Source organism: Danio rerio, chromosome 7, assembly GCF_049306965.1.
Source record: "Danio rerio strain Tuebingen ecotype United States chromosome 7, GRCz12tu, whole genome shotgun sequence".
Taxonomy (NCBI): Eukaryota; Metazoa; Chordata; class Actinopteri; order Cypriniformes; family Danionidae; genus Danio; species Danio rerio.
In genome coordinates, this window is record NC_133182.1 from 9,509,051 (window position 1) to 9,530,000 (window position 20,950).

The window sequence follows — 20,950 nt, forward strand, 5'->3', positions numbered from 1 at the left end:
TCGCTGAACTTGGCATATAATGTTTTATGTGGGTTCACATAGATAATTGCCTTTTGGAAATATTTTCTACAATTATCAAATGGCATGGCATGCTGTGTGCACCTAATTGTGCTCACAAACCATTCACATGGCCTCTATTTCCCAGGTGAGTGAAATTATAAACTCATATACCATCTCTATAAATGTATTTGGTTAATTAAGATCATTCATTATTTATATTTTTCTTTAGAGCTGTAAAGTGCTCCAGAATCTGACAGATTGATTAGCTGTAGGCTCTAAAACAGTCATCTGAAATGTTGTCATACAGTTTTATGCCTGGATTTCATCAATAGCCCTGCATTTACTAAGACAGACTATATTTTAAGTATTTGGAAGTAATTCATGCTTTCCTCCTGTAGAAAAACGTCGTAAGAACAATGTTTAGTGGCTCAATGTATTACAACAGTGTTTTAAAAGGTCTAAACACTTTATTGATATAGTGTACAACCAAGCACATGTGGTCAGAATACAAACGAGTCGCAGGTAATAAAGTACACTGCAAAAAATGCTTTTCTTACTTGGATTTTTTGTCTTGTTTTGAGTCCAAATATCTACAAATTCTCAAATCAAGTAGAATTTTCTAGACAAGCAAAACATATTGTATTGTTTTGAGAAATAATATGCCATTATTAAGTGAGTTTTTTCTTAAAACAAGCAAAATAATCTGCCAATGGGGTAAGCAAATTAATCTTACGTCAAAAGAAAAAACAAGATTATTTTGCTTACCCCATTGGCAGATTATTTTGCTTGTTTTAAGGAAAAACTCACTTAATATTGGCATATTATTTCTCAAAACAAGACAATATGTTTTGCTTGTCTAGAAAATTCTACTTGATTTGAGAATTTTTAGATATTTGGACTTGAAACAAGACAAGAAATCTAAATAAGAAAAGCAGTTTTTGCAGTGTAATAAGCATTCTCCCAAAGAAAATCCTGTCTAAGCAAAATGGCAGCAGGCGTCTGTAGCTCCACTGACACTCCGCCTCTTTGCCCTTATTAGGTCACCCCCGGTGGGTGCGAGGACACGCAAACAAAACGGTGTCGGTTGGCCACGCCTACTTGTTGCTTCATTTGAGTTCTTCAGAAACCTATAGGTGACATCACGGATAATACGTCCATATCTTTTATGGTCTATGGCAGTGGTTTTTCAAACTGTGGTACGTGTTCCACTAGTGGTACGCGGGCTTCCTTCTAGCGGTACGCCGAGGAATGAAATATGTCATGTACATGCTACACACATTTCAAAATTCATCTAAAATGACGTATATAATATGCCATATATGACATATAGCCTATATTTCTGAGGTAATCTGCCACGTTTTTTAACTGTGCAGAGTTGTAGCTGCTGTACTGGGCCTACAATGCTACTGTATTTCAATACTGCTCATTTTGGTGGTACTTAGAGAGACCATTTTTTTTTCTGAGGTGGCACTTGATAAAAAAAAATTTGAGAACCTCTGGTCTATGGTTCAGTTTTGTGATTTTGTAGTAAAAAAATTTGTCCTGGTCCTGCTTATAAGTTTAACTTTAAAACTTTATTATTCCCCTTAAAGCAAATCATTTTGATGTGTGTGCTGCTTCACAAATATTTACCATAAGAAATTCAAAAATACTAACAATTAACACCAAATACAGACAATAAATAATTTATAAAATACTAAATAAATCGTAATAATAATAATAATAATAATAATAATAATAATAATAATAATAATAATAATGATAAAATCAACCGGACTGTTTAGTTAGATTGCCTCCAGCATGGCATATCAGTATTCACTCAGGATGTTTTTTGTCTCACCTCCAGCTCGAATATGTACGCAGGCAGCTCCTTTAGGATGTTTTCTGAAATGTCCACCTCCCGCAGGTGAGTCCTCCAGAAGATGGAGATGGTGTCCGGAAGAACCTCTATCTGGTTGTTTGAAGCTTTGCAGATTTTCTGTGAAGAAAAACCATCCCTGGTTATCATCGCTAATCATAATACAGCATTTAATCAGGGTAGAAAAACTGCATTCAATCCGCAAACAAAACTACATCAATCACAATGGTATGCAATGGTAACCCTTTAGAACAGAGACGCCCAAACTAGGGCCCGCGGTCCTATTTGTTCTATTTATTGCTTTATGTAGTGGTCTGTAATTTTATTATTAATTGGTTTGTCTATTGCTTTATGTAAGGCTTTGTTTATTGGATTTATGAAGTGGTCTGGTAAGATGTATGAGATTGTGGTTCACCAGAGGACAGGCCCAGGGGTCAGGAAAGCGGCTCAGTTTGTTTCTGCTGATGTTGATGGAGTTCAGTGTCTTCAGGCAGTGCAGGATGGAGGAGGGCAGATCCGTCAGGCTGTTCTCGGACACGTCCAGACCCTGCAGTTTGCGCAGACCGATCCAGTTCGTGCCTGTGGAGGAACCGCATTGGGAGAATTGTAGGCTATTTTAAAAACTGATATTATATAAGAAATATTAATAACGGTAATTTTCCAAATGGAAAAAAGGTTGGTGTGTTGGTTGTACACTAAATCCTCAGTAGCCTATTTATTAAGTTTATGACGTGACTCCAGGCAGCACAGAGGCGATCAGCATCATTGCTAGTTTGTCAAATCGCCTGTGTCAGACTGTGACCAGAAATATTCTTCTTTTGGCAAAATACATCTGTAGACACGTGTGTTTGCACATATTACTCTCTCAAGAGTTAACAAATTTGTGTTGCACATTTAGGGGCCGATCACAAAGAGCACGCTTTCCGTTCCAAAAACACGAGGCGCACCACACTGCCTTTTATGTTGACAAGAAAAAAAGAAGCGCGGTGCTCTTTTGTATGTCACTAGGAAACGACTACATCAGCTGACCCGTATTGTATGCTAGTGGTGTTGCTGTCGATGTTATAATTGTATTTTTTAATAACATTGTGATATTCAAGATCTGCAAAGTTATACAGCTCTGGATAACTTGGAAACAGCGACCACAAGTTTCTCCTCCATCATTAAAAGTTCTCTGTAGTCGCCTTGACAACACAAACCCTGCTGTCACCTCAGCAGAAGCCCAGCAGTGCTTTCATTTGATTGAAGAATGAAACGGATGCGATTGAGGTAACTTGGTTTTTCCGCTCGAGTGCACAAATGTGAGGCGCCCAGGGCACATAAGCAGCTAGTAAAACACTCGCGGCCGTTAGTAAACCATTCAACAGATGAGCCTCTTAACACAAAAAGCGCGTTGGTTGTGATCAGCCCCTTATGCAGCCAAACTTTGAAAACACCAATAATCGGTTACAAACGCACCCTTTCAGTTAACGGTTAATAGATTATTTTGAGCATCCCTAATTAAACTGCATGCGCAGGCTCTAAAATATACAGTTAAAGTCAGAATTATTAGCCCCCTTTGAATTTTTTTCTTCGTTTTTAAATATTTTCCAAATGATGTTTAACGAAGCAAGAAAATTTTCACAGAATGTCTGATAATATTTTTTCTTCTGGAGAAAGTCTTATTTGTTTCATTTCGGCTAGAATAAAAGCGGTTTTAAATTTTTTAAACATCATTTTAGGGACAAAATTATTATCCCCTTTAAGCTATATTTTTACTCGACTGTCTACAGAACAAACCATCAATATACAATAACTTGCCTAATTCCCCTAACCTGCCCAGTTAACCTAATTAACCTAGTAAAGCCTTTAAATGTCACTTTAAGCTGTATAGAAGTGTCTTAAAAAATGTCTAGTCAAATTTTATTTACTGTCATCATGGCAAAGATAAAATAAATCAGTAATTAGAGATGAGTTATTAAAACTATTATGATTAGAAATGTGTTGAAAAAATCTGCTCTCCGTTAAACAGAAATTGGGGAAAAAATAAAAAGGGGGGCTAATAATTCAGGGGGGCTAATAATTCTGACTTCAACTGTATATGTTTTTTCTCTCACAGCCGCACGGCGGAGATCCGGCACGGTGCCGGAATACTTTAAGCCCTACACATGTTCACGCACGCACACATGCGCACACAGAATTTTTAGTTAAAATAAACTTGTGGTGTAGAAACAAATCTGACATACAAATATTTTAAGTTCTTTTTCAAATCAAGTGGTTATTCGAAGAAGTGTATTTATATAATAAAGTGAAATGCATAATAAAGAAAATAAGATAAAGCGATAAAGACTTCATCAAATAACATTACAGGACATGTCAATTCCCCAAAAGTATGTCTTGCAATTTAAAGTATGAATACCGTTGCCTAAATAAAACATTAAAGCTAGTGAAGCCCATTTATTTTATTTATTATTTTAAATGAGCAAATTTTTTAACAAAACGATATTTTGGTTTTGAAATGAATTTTAAAGGGTAAAACAATAGACAAGCGCCGAAACACCAATTAAAACGCTAATAGAAAGAAATCAATCTCAGATAGGAAACAGGGAAAAAAAAACATTTTCATTTGTCTCTGTGAATTGCAGTTGTGAATTGAAGTGTACAATGTTTATCTGTTTGTGTACCGTCGGGGATGTTGAAGAGGCAGCTGAGTTTGTTTCTGGCTGCTGAAATCCTCTGCAACTCTTTAAGATGAAGGAGACCGAGAGGAAGACACTCCAGCTCATTCTCAGACACATTCACATGCTGTAACCTGCAGAAAACATGGAGGAAAGAGGACCAGTTACTACCAAGACTAATTTAGCAAACAAAAACTCAAGATTAATAAACTACTGGTAAAAAACATCTACGTTAAGTGAAATCAAATTTAAAAATCAGCACTATTAAAACTAAAAACAGTCACTGAAAACAGAAATAAAATTAAATCTTGCAAAAACACACTAAATTTTTATTTTACTGCTTCTTTAAACTACATTAAAGAAGGGGGGGGGGGGGCAACTTTATAGTTTTATGTTCAATACATTTAAATTTGTAAAAACAATTGAGATGAATCTTAATTGAAGATTGAAGAGGGCGGAGCTAAAAATGCCTTTGTGTCAGCATAGTAGCAGATTCAAAACTCTAATAACAGACGGTTGCTTCACACTCAGGCAGGTCTTTGCTAATGTGGGAGAGATGGTCACTAATGGGCGGGGCTTTCCCTCTCTGATGACACGTATAAAGGGAGAATGTCAATCAAAGGGTTTCTGTAGACCAGGGGTCGGGAACCTATTTTAAACACCCTTTTTAAAGAGCTATTTCTGATTTATTTATTTATTTTTTTACCAAAAACCTTTTTTTAAAGCGCCATTTGGATGTATATTTATCTGAAAATGCCCCTTTAAAATGCATTTGCAACAGTATTGCCAGAGGTGGGTAGAGTATCCAAAATCTATACTCAAGTAAAAGTACAAGCACTTGCGGAAAGTTTTACTTAAGTAAAAGTAAAAGCAACAATCTTAAAAGTTACTCGAGTAAGAGTAAAAAAGTATCTGATGAAAAATTTACTCAAGGAAATAGTTACTACTTATATATATATATATATATATATATATATATATATATATATATATATATATATATATATATATATATATATATATATAAAAATACACATATATAAATACATTTTCATAGTATTTTCATGTTTTTCTGGAGAAGATCTTGTTTTATATCAGCTAAAATAAAAACTGTTTTTAATATTTTTAAAACCAAAATTATTAGCCCCCTTAAGTAATATTTATTTTAATTTTCCACAGAACAAACCATCATTAATTACCCTAACTTGTCAAATTAACTTGGTTAAGCCTTTAAATGTCACTTGAAAAATCTGAATTAAGGCTCTATCTGCGTTCTGAATGATTTTGAGATTTTGAGCTTCAAAGTTTTTGCATTCCATAGCAAACAGTATGTGTGTAACATTTTTTTTTTTTTAATACAAAATGTCTTAAAATGTAAAAAAAAAAAAAAAGCCAACTACTTCGGAGAGAACCCACTAAAAATGTAAAAATGTAAAAAAAATTTTTTTAAAAATGTAAAAAAAAAAACCATCCCATAATGTAAATAAGTTGTCATTTAATAAGAATATGTCAATAGCTCAATTTTGACAAAAATGTCAGATAGAACCTTATCATTCTAAGGTGACGAATTATCTAGTATCTTGAAAAATATCTATTAAAATACTATGTACTGTCATCATGGCTAAGATAAAAGAAATCAGTTATTAGAAATGAGATATTAAAACTAGAGATGTGTTGATAAAATATTTCTGTTGAAGCAATTGTACGTTAAAAAATAATGTTTAAATGTTTTATTTTTAATGGTTAAATGACAAATATGTGCAGGGCTAATCAGTTTTTCCATTAAACAGCAGTTTCTTAAGTTATCCCATAGTTAGCATTAACCCGGTCTAAAAATATGGATAATTTTGCCACTTACCACAGCGTGTTTTTTTCAGGCCGGAGCTGTCATTCATGTATATGCAGCAATGTCAGTTCGGTGCGTGCATCGCAATATGAAACTATTCTTATTGACATCTTGGAGTAAAATCATAGACTGAACTTGAGGCCGGGTGACCTGGTCTGATAAACTCACAGCACAGACGGTGTGACCGTCCTTCTCGGAACTGCATATGCCGAGCGGGATGTCGTTACAGGGACCACAGTATAAACTCGCAGGTCTCTTCCTAGACTTCAGCCATCCAACAGGCACTCGCGCTCTAACCAAAAGCAGGAGACGCGTCTCTATAGCAACCTCATGCAACACAACATCTCCAATGCAGCGCCTCGCGATATATGCAAACAAGTCATATGGATCATATTTATTATCACTTGGCAGTAACAGAGGAACGACGCCAAATGTAGCAAAGTAAGAGTAATGATTTTTCTCTATTATTTACTTGAGTAAAAGTACACGTATTTAAATGTACACAAAAAGTACTCGTTACCCAATAATTTTACTCAAGTAAACATAACGAAGTAAATGTAACTCGTTACTTCCCACCTCTAAGTATTAATACTATAAAAAATACAGGTTTAAACAAAACCTTAATTTAAGTCCATGCACAACTTAAAAATATACAAATATTAAGCATCACATGATGAGCAAGTGCATGAATGAAGAACTTCTTTTTCAACCTTTACATGCTCCTCAACCTTTACATGCTCTCTCTAAGCCAAATAATGAGAAGGAACCAAGTCTCCTACCACAGCTTTGCTGATGACACTCAGATCTACTTAGCCATACTGCCTAATGACTACAGCCCCATTGACACCCTCTGCCAGCGCATTGATGAAATGAACAATTGGATGTGCCAAAACTTTCTTCAGTTAAACAAAAAGAAAACTGAAGTCACTGCGTTTGGGAACAGAGATGAGGTTCTCAAGGTAAACGCGTACCTTGGCACTAAAGGTCAAACGACAAAAAATAAGGTCAAGAATCTTGGTGTGACTCTGGAGTCAGATCTGAGTTTCAACAGTCATGTCAAAGCAGTCAGTAAATCAGCATACTATCATCTCAAAAACATTGCAAGAATCAGATGCTTTGTTTCCAGTGAAGATTTAGAGAAACTTGTTCATGCTTTTATCAGCAGCAGGGTGGATTACTGTAATGGACTCCTCACTGGCCTTCCCAAAAAGACAGTTACAGCTCATCCAGAATGCTGCAGCCAGAATTCTGACCAGAAGCAGGAAATCAGAGCACATCACACCTGTCCTCAGGTCTCTGCACTGGCTGCCAGTTACATTCAGAATAGATTTTAAAGTATTAATACTGGTCTATAAATCACTAAATGGCCTAGGACCTAAATACATTACAGATATGCTCACTGAATACAGACCTAACAGATCACTCAGATCTTTAGGACCTATGCCACCCGCTGCTGGAATCAGCTTCCAGAAATGATCAGATGTGCTCCAACATTAGGCACATTCAAATCAAGACTGAAAACACATCTGTTTAGCTGTGCCTTTACTGAATGAGCACTGTGCTGCGTCCGACAGATCGCACTATTATGTTTTTCTCTTCTTCTTCATTCTTTTATCACACTTTACCTGTTTTTATGTTTTTTTTTTAACGCATGATTTTTTTATTATTTGTTTTTATTTTTATTTTTGTTTCTTTTATTCTTGTTTATGTAAAGCACTTTGAATTGCCAACATGTATGAAATGTGCTATATAAATAAACCTGCCTTGCCTTGCCTTTTTATTGTTAATACAGTTCTTATTTTGCTGTTAAAAAAAATTAGAATTAAGAAGTGATTGTAATTGCATTTTCGATAGGAAACTAATTTTTTAGTGACGTTATAATATTTTAAATGGTAAAATATTATTGAAGGAAGGCAGCTGGAGAGCCATGTATTTTTAGTCAAAGAGCCACATGTGGCTCGATAGTCATATGTTCCCTACCACTGCAGTAGACTGTTTTTATCAAGTGTGATAATAAAAAAGGAATATTTTTACCATTAGAAGATGGTTATATCCACAGACTGTTGCCACAAAACTGTGTTTAAACTCTTTATAAAAGTGATTTTTGCATAATAGGTTCCCTTTAAAAGCTTGTCTGGTGAACGATTCTTGTACTGACCTGCTGCAGATGATCTGCTGTGAGGACGCTGGCGTGGGAAGCTCTTTCAGCTGGTTCTGGGACAAATCGAGCGAGCGCAGATTAATCAAACCCCACGGCACCACAGACGGCAGTGAACTCAGACAGTTACGAGAGAGATCCAGAACGGTGATGCGAGACGACACGTCCATAAACCAGTCCAGATCCAACCAGGACAGCTTCAGTCCAGACCAGTCAACATGCACAGCCTGTGGATGAGGGCAGACAAAACATTTTATTAACTAATTATAATAATTAGTGCTGAGTAGGGATGGGATGAGATGTCGGGCTACAAGCTCTAGCGAGAGTAAATCGCAACGAGATATCTCGTCGAGGTGAAAAGTTGTCTCGTGAATTGTGATGTTATGATGAGCGCAAGGTTGAATTTAGCACTGAAGATTAGAGATGGGATTGGATTTGAACCGCACATCATGTGCTTTCCACACACCTGACAGGCTGTAGTTGCGCGTCACTCGTTTGGGAAGGGGGAGTGTGACATAACTCATTTTTTTCTACACCGGAGTTCAAGTGTTTGCCGTGTCCTAAAGCAGAGGCTGCAACAACTGCAGCCACACGCATTAACCACTGCTCATTACATATGATGGAATAGCACTTTAGATATACTTTAAGCCATAACTATGACCTATTATGTGAAGCTGCTTTGACACAATCTACATTGTAAAAGCGCTATACAAATAAAGCTGAATTGAAAAAAATCAATAATTGTCGCAAACACTAATCAAATTAAGACATGTGGAGTATTCCTATTTCAGTCACATTATTGAAGTGCAGTACAAACATGTAAACGTCGTAATCAGGCCTTTTTGCTGCATTTTGCCACAAGATAAGCCATCAAAGGGTTCTTACACCTTTTTCAACTTCAAATTTCAGCACTTTCAAGTGCATTTGTATGCTTTTCCAGCACCTAATAACCACGATTAATAACGTTTATACATGTTGTATGTACTTTTTCACATTTAAATATATTGTGCTCTTTTAAAAAACACAATATGACATTTCAACTTAAATTGTTGAGTACTTTAGAGCACAGATTTATTGGGATAGTTCACCCAAAAATGATTAAAAAATAAACAAAAAAAAGTTTAGTTATTGGATGAAGTATGTTTTTAAGTTTGGTCTCTTTCTACCTAAAGTTGATATCTCAAGAAATAAGCAGATTTTGTTTGAGTGTAGTACCAAACTTTCATGACCAGTCGTTCATGATATTTCATGTGCATTGCTATTTTTTTTATTTTTTATTTATTTATTTATTTGTTTTGTTTTTTACAGTCATTGGATTGGCGTTTTAGGTGCAAAAATGCATTCTGGGTGAATGTCTCCTAAATACGTACGAAGCTAATAGTGCCAAAACAATCTGAATTTGAATTGTGTTAATCTGAATTCTTAAAAACTTAAACCTCTATTTTTTTACATACCCAATAGTCTTAAATTTCAGATGTTAAATAATCAAGTTAAGAAATACAAATTCAAAACATGTCAAATAGGACATAATCAGTAGTATTAACTTACAATTGTTAATAATTCAATTTAACACCATTCAAATTCAGATTGTTTTGTCTTATTATTAGCTCCATAAATACACGGTGAACATTTTGCAATGAAAACTGGTCGCACGTCAACAATTTATGTACTCGAACATATGCTCCCAAATACATTTTGAGGTCACATAGGTAAAATAGTGCGCATATGCAACCAAGACAGTAGCAATTTTGAGCCCTGCAAATTCAAATTTAAGACTTTTCTAACCTTGAAAACACTATTAAAAATCAAACATTTTACAGGATTTCCAGCACCTGTAAGAACCCTGCATACACATTCAGCGGTTTGACACCTCTCTATACTCATCAAGTCAGTAAAAGACCACAGACACACATCTCCTCCGAGTCCACATGCACGCACACACACACACTGAACTCCTGGAGAGATATACAACTGTCGTCACCATTATAATTATCACTGAACACACGTTTTTGCTCTACGGAAAAAAAAAACCGGAAACTGTTGCTAAAGGAAAGTGAAACTTCTGAAAAATGAAACATAATTACATATATTTTTTTTTTTTCAGGAAGAAGCCAGCCAGTAAAGTGTATAGCTAAATATTTAGCAGTGCTTGCATGTCTTTTATGGCACAATTCATTAAAGTAAATGTAAAATAACATTCATTACACGTTAATTTAAAAAATAGTTTTACGTGTTTTTTTTTTTTTTTCAGTTAAATAAAATATTTTCCATTCATGCATTTCACCACTGAAGATGAATTAAAAATACTGTAAAAATCTTGTCTTGTTCTTGTGAACCCAATCTCATGTCTCGTCTCAGAGTAAGCGTCTCGTCACACCCCACCAATACTCTCGTCACACTAATACAAAACAAAAGATTGCTTCGACACAAAATACAGTTAAAGTTGTTTTCTTTTTTAAATATTTCCCACATTCTTCACAGTATTTCCTATAATATTTTTTCTTCTGGAGAAAGTCTGATTTGTTTTATTTTGGCTACAATAAAAGCAGTTTTTAATTTTTTTTTAAACTATTTACCACTGCTATACTATGATTTGCCTAGTTACCTTAACTGGCCTAATTAACCTAGTTAAGCTTTTAAATCACTTTAAGCTTAATACCAGAGTCTTGAACAATATCTCGTCAAATATTTTGTACTGTCATCATGGTAATGATAACATAAATCAGTTTTTAGAAATGAGATATTAAAACTGTTATGTTTAAAAAAAAATGGAAAAAAAAAAACTCCATCTCCGTTAAACAGAAATTACAGAAAAAAATAAACAGAGGGGCTAATAAATCAGAGTTTAATTGTATGTGTTCTCTCAGCATTTATGCACAATTATTACGTCTTGTACAGTGCAAAAAGTAGTACATTAAAAAGAGGAACTAGAACTGGCAGAGTACTTCTGTAAAATACATCCACCGCATTGTTCATGAATCTAGAGTTCATCCTAAAATAATCTGTTCAGTCAAGAATTGTGTTGTCACCATACTGGAATTTCTAACTTTGATATGATACCAATAAAAAAAATGATATTCAATACCATTTTTCACTAGAAAAAGCAAAGCCGGTGTCGATACTAAACAAATACAAGATTGTATTGTTTTAAAGGGAACTTATTTTACCCTTTTTACAATATGGCAAGGCAAGATAAGCCTTTGGTGTCTCCAGAATGTCGAAACTTTCAGATCAAAATACCCATCAGGTAATTTACATTTACATTTAGTCATTTAGCAGACGCTTTTATCCAAAGCGACTTACAAATGAGGACAAGGAAGCAAATTACACAACTATAAGAGCAACACTGAATAAGTGCTATAGGCAAGTTTCAGGTCTGTAAAGTCTAAGAAGGAAAGTATTAGTAATTTTTTTTTTTTTGGGGTACAGTTAGTGGTATATCCAGAGAGGCAATTGCAGATTAGGAAGTGAAGTGGAGACTAAATAGTTGAGTTTTTAGTCGTTTCTTGAAAACAGCGAGTGACTCTGCCGTTCTGATGCAGTTAGGGAGTTCATTCCACCAACTGGGCAGATTGAACGCGAGAGTTCGGGAAAGTTATTTCTTCCCTCTTTGGGATGGAACCACGAGGCGACGTTCATTCACATTTCACACATTCAAATTTATTATAGCCTCCAAGATCTGCCCATTTTGGTGTCTGAGTAGCTGTTTTTGAAGCATGTGGCTTTAAATGCAAATGAGCTGCTTCTCCCCGCCCACCACTCCCACATGCTTGTCTGCTTCTCATCATGCGTTAAGTCAGGTAAACAGCAGTCAGTGATAGAGACAGACACGGATGAAGCTGAAATACAGCTCTTTAATCAAAAATACCAAGTAAGTTTATTTCATGTATTTGTGGTAGAGTTTATTCAAGCCTTTCCGAAACGATGAGTCACACACAAACGCTGTTTGCAGCACACACACACAAAGACAAACACACACACACAAACACACACATATTAGCATTTTCTACCGAGTTATTACTGGAGAATTTCTGCGGCGTTACATTATGGATGGTGCGCTCCCTGCACGACTCGATATTCGATGTCAACAGTCGGTCGGCAATTAAATGAAAATGATAAATGAGAACATACAGGCCTGTGCGTATAGACATATAATTTAATTCTGTACAGTAACAGGTCATTTGTTTGTTTTGGTTGTCTTCATTATAACAGTTTCATGACGATGTGATGGATATCTGCCTGAAGTGGGCGGGTTGTGTAACGTTTGATTCGGGGGACGTTATGGGGGCGGGGTTTGCGTGATGCACTGTCAGCTACTAGCCCGACAGTGGAAACGCGACATGATTTCAGCCACACTGCTTAACCTCCCTGGAGATTGGCCCGGCCCGATAAAAGCCCTGGCTCGCACTGGCTCGACAGTGGAAATGCGGCTACTGTTTACCGGTTTTCAGCTGTCTTCAAAATATAATCTTTTGCGTTCAACACACAAGAGAAACAAATTCAAACAAGTACAAGTTGAGGATGAGTAAATGATGACAGAATGCTTTTTGGGTGAACTGTCCTTTTAAGTGAAGTCACAATAAGCAATATAGTGTGTATATTAAGTGACCCACTAGCACCAAATGGCTTTTCTGATGCAATCGTAACATTACATAACAAGCTGTTTTTGTGACATATTTTTCTGTGGTTACAACGCTGACTTGGCAATTGCAAGACATGTGGATTTCAGCAATGCTGTATAGTATAATTTCAACATAGTTTCTCAAGTTCATTCATGATTATTTTGTGCTCTGATTTTCTATAGTTTCTATAGTATAGAAGTACTATAGAAGTTAGTAATTCTAGTCATTTACTCTCTTGCTCTAACCAATGATGGAGTTTTATTCTTCTATCAAACACAAAATAATATGTAATGAAGAATTTTGGAAAATGCTAGCCATTGACTTCCATTGCGTTTCTGTATCTACTGCGGAAGTCAATAGCTAGTTCTTTCCAACATTTTTCAAAAAATATATTTTGAGTTAAAAAGAAAGAAAGAAAGAAACTCAAACAGGTTTAGGACAAGTTAATGGTGAGCAAATGATTAGCAAACTTGCATTTTGGTGTGACCTACTGCTTTTAACACTGGTGGATTCTGACAAAGAAAAACGTGAAAAGGTGCTCTGATACGTAGGACTTAAAGAGATGGTTTACCCGGTAATTAAAAACAGCTCATCATTCACTCTCCCTCATGTGCTTAAACCTTTATGGGTTTCTTTCTTCTGTTGAACACAAAAGAAGATACTTTCAAGAATGCTGCAGCTTGCTGGCACTCGTTGCGTTGGCAGGTGTGTCTGTCGGTCTCTCTCTCTCTCTCTCTCTCTCTCTCTCTCTCTCCCTCCCTCCCTCCCCCTCTCTTTACATCTACAGGCCCCACCCTAGTTTTGCTGACGACATGCCCTGGGATTGGCTGGAGTGACCCAGGGGCGGGAGAGCGAGTTTGGTTGGCGTGTTGTTTTGCGTTTGGTGTGCTGTAAAATTATTCTGTTGCCAAGTGTTATTTTTGATTGCTATTCCCGTGTTGATGTGTAAACTTTGACTCTTTGTTGTATTTCCAGCCGTGTTTCCCCCTCCTATTATTTTGTTTTTGGTTTGTTTGTTGATATTGTAAAAATTGAATTCTGTACATGTTAAGAAGCAGTATGGGTTGAACACCACACTTTTATTTATGCAAACATAATCTCCTGTTTTTGTTAATAGTCGGTAGGGGTAGATTTTGTATTTTTATTTCTGTTATTTTGTTAAGTGTAGTTAGTTTCACTGGGGTGTTTAGTTAGAGTGCACTTTTTGTTTATTATTTTTCAGTGGGTTCTCTCCGAAGTAGTTGGCTTCACATTTTGGGTAATTAAAAAAAAGAAAAAGATGAAAAAAAGACAAATAAACGGACCTGACTCCAATGGTCATAAAATTGAATTTTATTCGTCTGGTGTTTAATTATGTTGCAGCCTTGACCCTAGACCAGGGTCGTAACACCATCCATTTAGCTTTTTTGCGTGTTTATTTGTTTGTTTATTGGCATATTAGCAACTTATGGCTATTTCATAGTAGAGCTGCACGATTCTGGCTAAAATGAGAATCGCAATTTTTTTTGCCTAAAATAAAGACCTTGACTCTCTCACGATTCTGTAGATGTAAAATAAAGGTTATGAGTGGGCTACTATTATTGTTATTTTCAAACATGTGGTAAAACAGCAATAGGCTTTGTGTAGCTGTACTGTTGGTTAAAATGCTCAATTTTGCATAGACAAGGAATGATGGACTTGAACAGACTTTAGATTTGTGCTGGTCATTAATGCTGATGATAATTCTGATGTTGTATTGTGTTTGAGATATGCTTACAATCTGTCATTTTCTGCTTAAAATTTGTCACTGACGTGATTTTTGTGAATACAGAAGACTGGGTGGGCATTTTTGCATTTCGGCGGGTTTTGCATACTTTTTGGGCTGGAATCAGTCAGCTACATCTGGCAACACTGTGTGCGCTTTCGGTTTCATTTTATACTGCTAAGAGCGGTTCACTTCCCGCACGGCTCCCAAATGATCACTCTGTGCCACAAACTGAATGTTATTTAAAACTTTATAAACTGTTATTCACAGCATATGCAGGTTCTGTTCACGAAAGTAGACTTCATTCAGAGGCGCGTCCGTGCGCGCCCTCCTTCCCTGTGGTAACAGCTAACGGTCAGCTCACGTCACGTGTGATTTGGCGGTCGCAAATACATTACATAAATAAATGACATTTTTGAGGTGAATTGTATCTTATAAATACAGCATGCGACTCTTTCAACACCATTTGGAGGTGTCCACTCTGCTGAACAACATATGTAAAACAATGTGAAGACTTGTGCGGCCACCATTGCTTCTCTCCTGAACTTGAAAATATGATTGACAGAATCGTAGAAATGCTGGATTAAGATCATCTAGGGGGTCGAATCGAGATCGCAATCTTTTTACGATTCATTGTGCAGCTCTATTTCATAGCAACATCAACATGCTGTAGGTAAAACATAATTATTACATTATGTATTATTATTACATAATAATAACTTCATATTTCAATAACATGCAAAAAATAAATAAATAAATAAATAAAAATGACAAATATTCATTCATTTTCCTTCAGGTTAGTCCCTTATTTATCAGGGGTCACCACAGTGGAATGAACTGCCAACTATTCCAGCATATGTTTTACACAGCGGATGCCCTTCCAGCAGCAACCCAGTTGTCATGACGGTCAGTGACCACCGGAGGGCGCTGTAGTCAATTCTCAGAGTCTGTGAACTACAGCGCCCTCCGGTGGTCACTGACCATCATGACAACTGGGTTGCTGCTGGAAGGGCATCCGCTGTGTAAAACATATGCTGGAATAGTTGGCAGTTCATTCCACTGTGTTCCACTGTGCCCAAAAGACTACAAGTTCATACATACCACGCGCATTACACCCGGTCCACGTACACTGATTGGCTCACAGCTGTTCCTGTTAATTTCCTGGACTATTTATACAACCATTTCACCTCTGTTTGTCACAGCGTCGTTTGTCTTCCTTGTCGTTCGTGTCCCCAGTTCTAGTAAGTCTTGCTACCGAGTTTCTTGATCTTGTTCTTGTATTTTTTTGCTCAAGTCTAGTTTGTAAAGTTATTGTTTCTGAGCCTCGTCTCTGTTTAAGTTTCTAGTTTGGTCATTTGTTTGTTACTTTGTATTTTGATCACCTTGTTTGTTGCACTGTAAATAAATATCTGCACTTGGATCCGCACCTTTTGTTTTTGTTCCTGTTTTGATCACGCTAACGTGACACCCAGTACTGGAAAACACCCATATCCACTCACATTCACACTCATACACTACGGACAATATAGTTGAACCAATTCCCCTGTAGCGCATGTGTTTCGACTGTGGGGGAAACCGGAGCACCCAGAGAAAACCCACGCAAACACGGGGAGAACATGCAAACTCCACAGAGAAATGCCAACTGACCCAGCTGGGACTCGAACAAGCAACCTTCATGCTGTAAGGCGAACATGCTACCCACTGCACCACCGTGCAGCCCCCGAAGGAAAATGAATGAATGAATTTTAAGACTTCCTAGACTTAGTCGGACATCACTGTTTAGGGCTCAGACTTCAGTCCGACTCGACCCCTTTTGGACTCGGATTTGACTTGAACTCCACTGGTTAGGAACTTGGTTTTGACTTGGACTCGACAAAGACGGACTTGATCACCAATCACTAAAATCAGCCTGCAGAAACACTTTGATTGACCTTCCCCCTTTGTACGTGTCATCAGAGGGGGAAAGCCCCGCCCACTAGTGACCATCTCTCCCTGATTAGCATAGGACGTTAGTCTCATTTTTAAATCTGCCGCTATGCTGACACAGTCACTTGTAGCTCCGCCCTCTATTGAAAAAGAGCCCAATCTCATTTGAATTTAAAGTGACAGTCAACAAAATGCCACAATCTGGAACAAAGCTAAAAAGTTTCTGAGAGTTATAAACCATTATTTGTGGGATAGTTTAAGCTGAAACTACACACACACACACACACACACACACACTAGGGACATCAGAGACTTATTTTACATCTTGTAAAAAGGGGCCTAACAGGTCACATTTAACAATGAGCCAGTAATATTTAATAGAAAGCTCTGACCTGCTGCAGTCTGGCGTCCGCAGGTGTGTCTCTGTCCTGCAGGTGTCTCTCTCTGAGCAGCTGTCGACTGAAGTCTGCGTGATCCATCAGTGTGTACGAGGAGAAACCGGCTCCATTGTCCAGCAGAAAACACGCAATCTCCTTATTCCCTGAGTGGAGACACATACACTACACTTACAGCAGGAACTACCTTCGTTTGAGTACTCCACACCTCCATGCTGAAAGAGGAAGTGTGTGTTGTGGAGGAAGTGCATTTTTTTTCTGTGTGTGTGTGTGTGTGTGTGTGTGTGTGTGTGTGTGTGTGTGTGTGTGTGTGTGTGTACAGTATGTGTGATCAAAGCGGGAAACATGAACGTGCAGTCAAAATTCCCCTGCTTTCACATTTAAAGCCAACAATTTTACTTTCACAACGTAAATTTCATGATTATAAAGCTTGAATAGAGTCAGTCAGTTCCACACAGAAAACTCTGAAGATTGAGTTAATAAAATCACGCTGAACATTTACTTGTCTTTCTGTAGGTTGTGTATGGCACTGAGAAAGCTTGAAAGTTTGAAGTAGTTTTAAGTAGGGTTGGGTAGCGTTTGGGTTTATTTTGATACTAAATCATTACTTTTAAAATGGTACCGGTGCCAAAACGGTGCCTGAACCGATACTTTTTAGCCAAAAAATAATTTGGAAATAGAAATAAACTTAATTTATATATATATATATATATATATATATATATATATATATATATATATATATATATATATATTATACATACATACATACATACATATATATACATACTGAACATTACTATAAAAGGTTTCAATGAATTTAACCCCAAAATCAAACAGTATAATATCAGTAACATTATCATTATATCTTTATCAGTACATCACGCAAACACTAGCTAACACAAGAGAATCTTGAACATGCAAAACATGGTTAAAACGATCATTATATTTAAATTATAAACTTCCATTACTGTTAAGTTAATAAAACAATAAGTGCTACAATTTTTATGTAATGTTCAATGTGTTAGTCAATATGAATCAGGGATCAAATGATCTGAATGAATGTTTTTTTTTTTTTTCTTTAACTTTTCATGTCAATTTGACTATTTTTTTAAGTTTCAAAAGTTTAAAAATTTAGTAAATGAACAGGCAACACAAATTTCAAATTTCCGTTCTTAATGTTCAGTACCTCCCTGAGCCGCAGCATACAGAGGCAAACCGGTGATGATGGCAAACTCTCCTGAATGAACAGCACAGCCGTCTGCGTCTGCATTATACGTCTGAACCAGGAGCTTCACCACGTCTAAATGACCCTGCTGAGACGCCGTAGCCAACATCCAGTTCAGCAGATCCTTACGCACACACGGACCTGAAGAAAAAACGCAGCACAAGAAGAACTCATATTTTCACAAATAACTCTCTCAGCCAATCAGCAGAAAGGGGCATGTCTAACAACTTAAGCAAAGACATCAAAAAGGGGCGGGTCCTTTAATTTTGCTTTACATATCAGCATCATTTGGCAAAAAATAATTAGTTAACAGATCTGCATCCTGATGGCCTAAACAGCTCATTTTCAAAATAAAAGTCATAACAGATCCATAAATAAGTTCAAATGCTGCATTAATTGTCAAGAACTTTTCATAAACATCAGTTTATAAATATTTTTATAATATATACCATATATTATATATAACAGTCTTATGTTGTTATATATAACAGTCTTATGTTGTTTATAAACAGTCTTAAGATGTATTTGTAGCAAAAGGCAAAAATAAATTAGTTGCCCAAACAAAACTCTCAGCCAATCAGTAGAAAGGGGCGTGTCTAGTAATTATAGCAAATATATGAAAAAGAGATCCTTTAATTTTGCTTCACATATCAACATCATTTGGCGAAAAACTGATTAGTTAACAGATCTGCATCTTGAGTAACAAAAACAGCTCATATTCAAAATAAAAGTCTGATATTTCCTTTAGGAGTACTACTATCTCATTATTATTTGTATTGCGTTCCATAACAGACCCATAAATAAGTTCAAATACTCCATTTATTGTCAAAGAACTGTTTATAAACATCAGATTATTTATAAATATATTTATAAACACTGTTAAGTTGTATTTGTAGCATTAGCCAAAAATAAATTAGTTTCCCAAACAAAACTCTCAGCCAATCAGCAGAAAGGGGCGTGTCTAGTAGCTATAGTAAAGATATCAAAAAGGGGCGGGGTCCTTTTATTTTGTTTCACATATCGGCATCATTTGGCAAAAAAAAAAGATTAGTTAACAGATATGCATCCTGATGACCTAAACAGCTCATTTTCAAAATAAAAGTCTGATTTCCCTTATGATGATTACAATGTCATTATTATTTGTATTGCTTTCCATAACAGATCCATAAGTTCAAATGCTGCATTTATTGTCAAATAACTTTTCATAAACATCAGTTTATAATTAAAAAGACCACAAAACAGTATTAAGTTGTATTTGTAGCATTAGCCAAAAATAAATTAGATTCCCAAACAAAACTATCAGCCAATCAGCAATCAGGAGCATGTCTAATAACTAAAGCAAAGACATCAAAAAGGGGCGGGGACATGTTGAGCATGTTTGTTTTGCTTTAACTATCAGCATCATTTGGTGAAAAACTGATTAGTTAACAGATCTGTGTCCTGAAGACAAAAACTGCAAATTTTCAAAATAAAAGTCCTTTTCCTTTTTTATTACTATCACATTATTATTTGTATTTGCTTTCCATAACAGATCCATAAAGAGGTTCAAATACTGCATTTCTTGTCAAATAACTGTTTATAAACATCTATTTATTTATAAATATATTTATAAACAGTCTTAAGCTGTATTTGTAGCATTGGCCAAAAAAATTAGTTGCCCCAACAAAAAACTCGGCCAATCAGCAGAAAGGGGCGTGTCTAGTATCTACAGCAAATATATCAAAAAGGGGCAGCGTCTGGCTGTTCGCTTCACATATCAGCATCGTTTGGCTAAAAACCGATAAATTAACAGATCTGCTGATGGCCTTAAGAGATAATTTTCAAAATAAAAGCCTGATTTTCCCTTATGTATATTACAATACCATTATTATCTGTATTACTTTTGCATAACAGATCCATAAATAGGGTTAAATGCTGCATTTATCCTCAAATAACATTTCATAAACATCAGTTTATAATTTAAAAGACCAAAAAAGTTGTATTCTAAAAGTCTTAAGTTGTATTTGTAGGAATAGCTACAATAAAAATAAATTAGTTTCCTAAACATAACTCATCAGTAAAGGGCATGTCTAGTAACTAAAGCAATGAAATCAAAAAGGGGCGGGGTCCTTTTAGGCATGTTTGTTTTGCTTCAAATATCAGCATGGTTTAGCGAAAAAAAAAAGTTAACAGATCTGCATCCTGAAGACAAAAACAGCTCAATTTTAAAATAAAAGTCTAATATTTTCCTCATGAGTATTACTATCTAACTATTATTCATTTTGTTAACATCAGTTTATAAATAAATGTGACCCTGGACCACGAAAATCATTAGAATATTGAGTAAAGATCATCCTACATGAAGACATTTTATCAATGTTCTACCATAAATGTATCAAAACATAATTTTGCTTAATGATATGCATTACTAATAGCTTAAATTGGACATCTGAAAGATACTTAAACATGTACTATTTACATTTATGAACCCTCAGATTAGATTTTCAAATAGTTGAATCTTACATTCTGCGATTAAT

General features: G+C 35.9%; 1 protein-coding gene across 3 annotated transcripts in view; it reads right to left on the reverse strand.

The window, feature by feature from the left end:
* The window catches only part of lrrk1 (leucine-rich repeat kinase 1), a 198,582-nt gene that overhangs the window by 112,885 nt on the left and 64,747 nt on the right, over nt 1-20,950 (reverse strand). For all 3 annotated transcript variants that reach the window (XM_073908054.1, XM_073908053.1, XM_073908055.1), the window contains 6 exons: nt 18,396-18,575; nt 17,204-17,352; nt 8,520-8,746; nt 4,522-4,649; nt 2,274-2,437; nt 1,841-1,978 (listed from right to left, as the gene is read on the reverse strand). In XM_073908054.1, the coding sequence (XP_073764155.1) occupies nt 1,841-1,978; nt 2,274-2,437; nt 4,522-4,649; nt 8,520-8,746; nt 17,204-17,352; nt 18,396-18,575 (986 nt within the window). The remainder of the gene's footprint in view (nt 1-1,840; nt 1,979-2,273; nt 2,438-4,521; nt 4,650-8,519; nt 8,747-17,203; nt 17,353-18,395; nt 18,576-20,950) is intronic.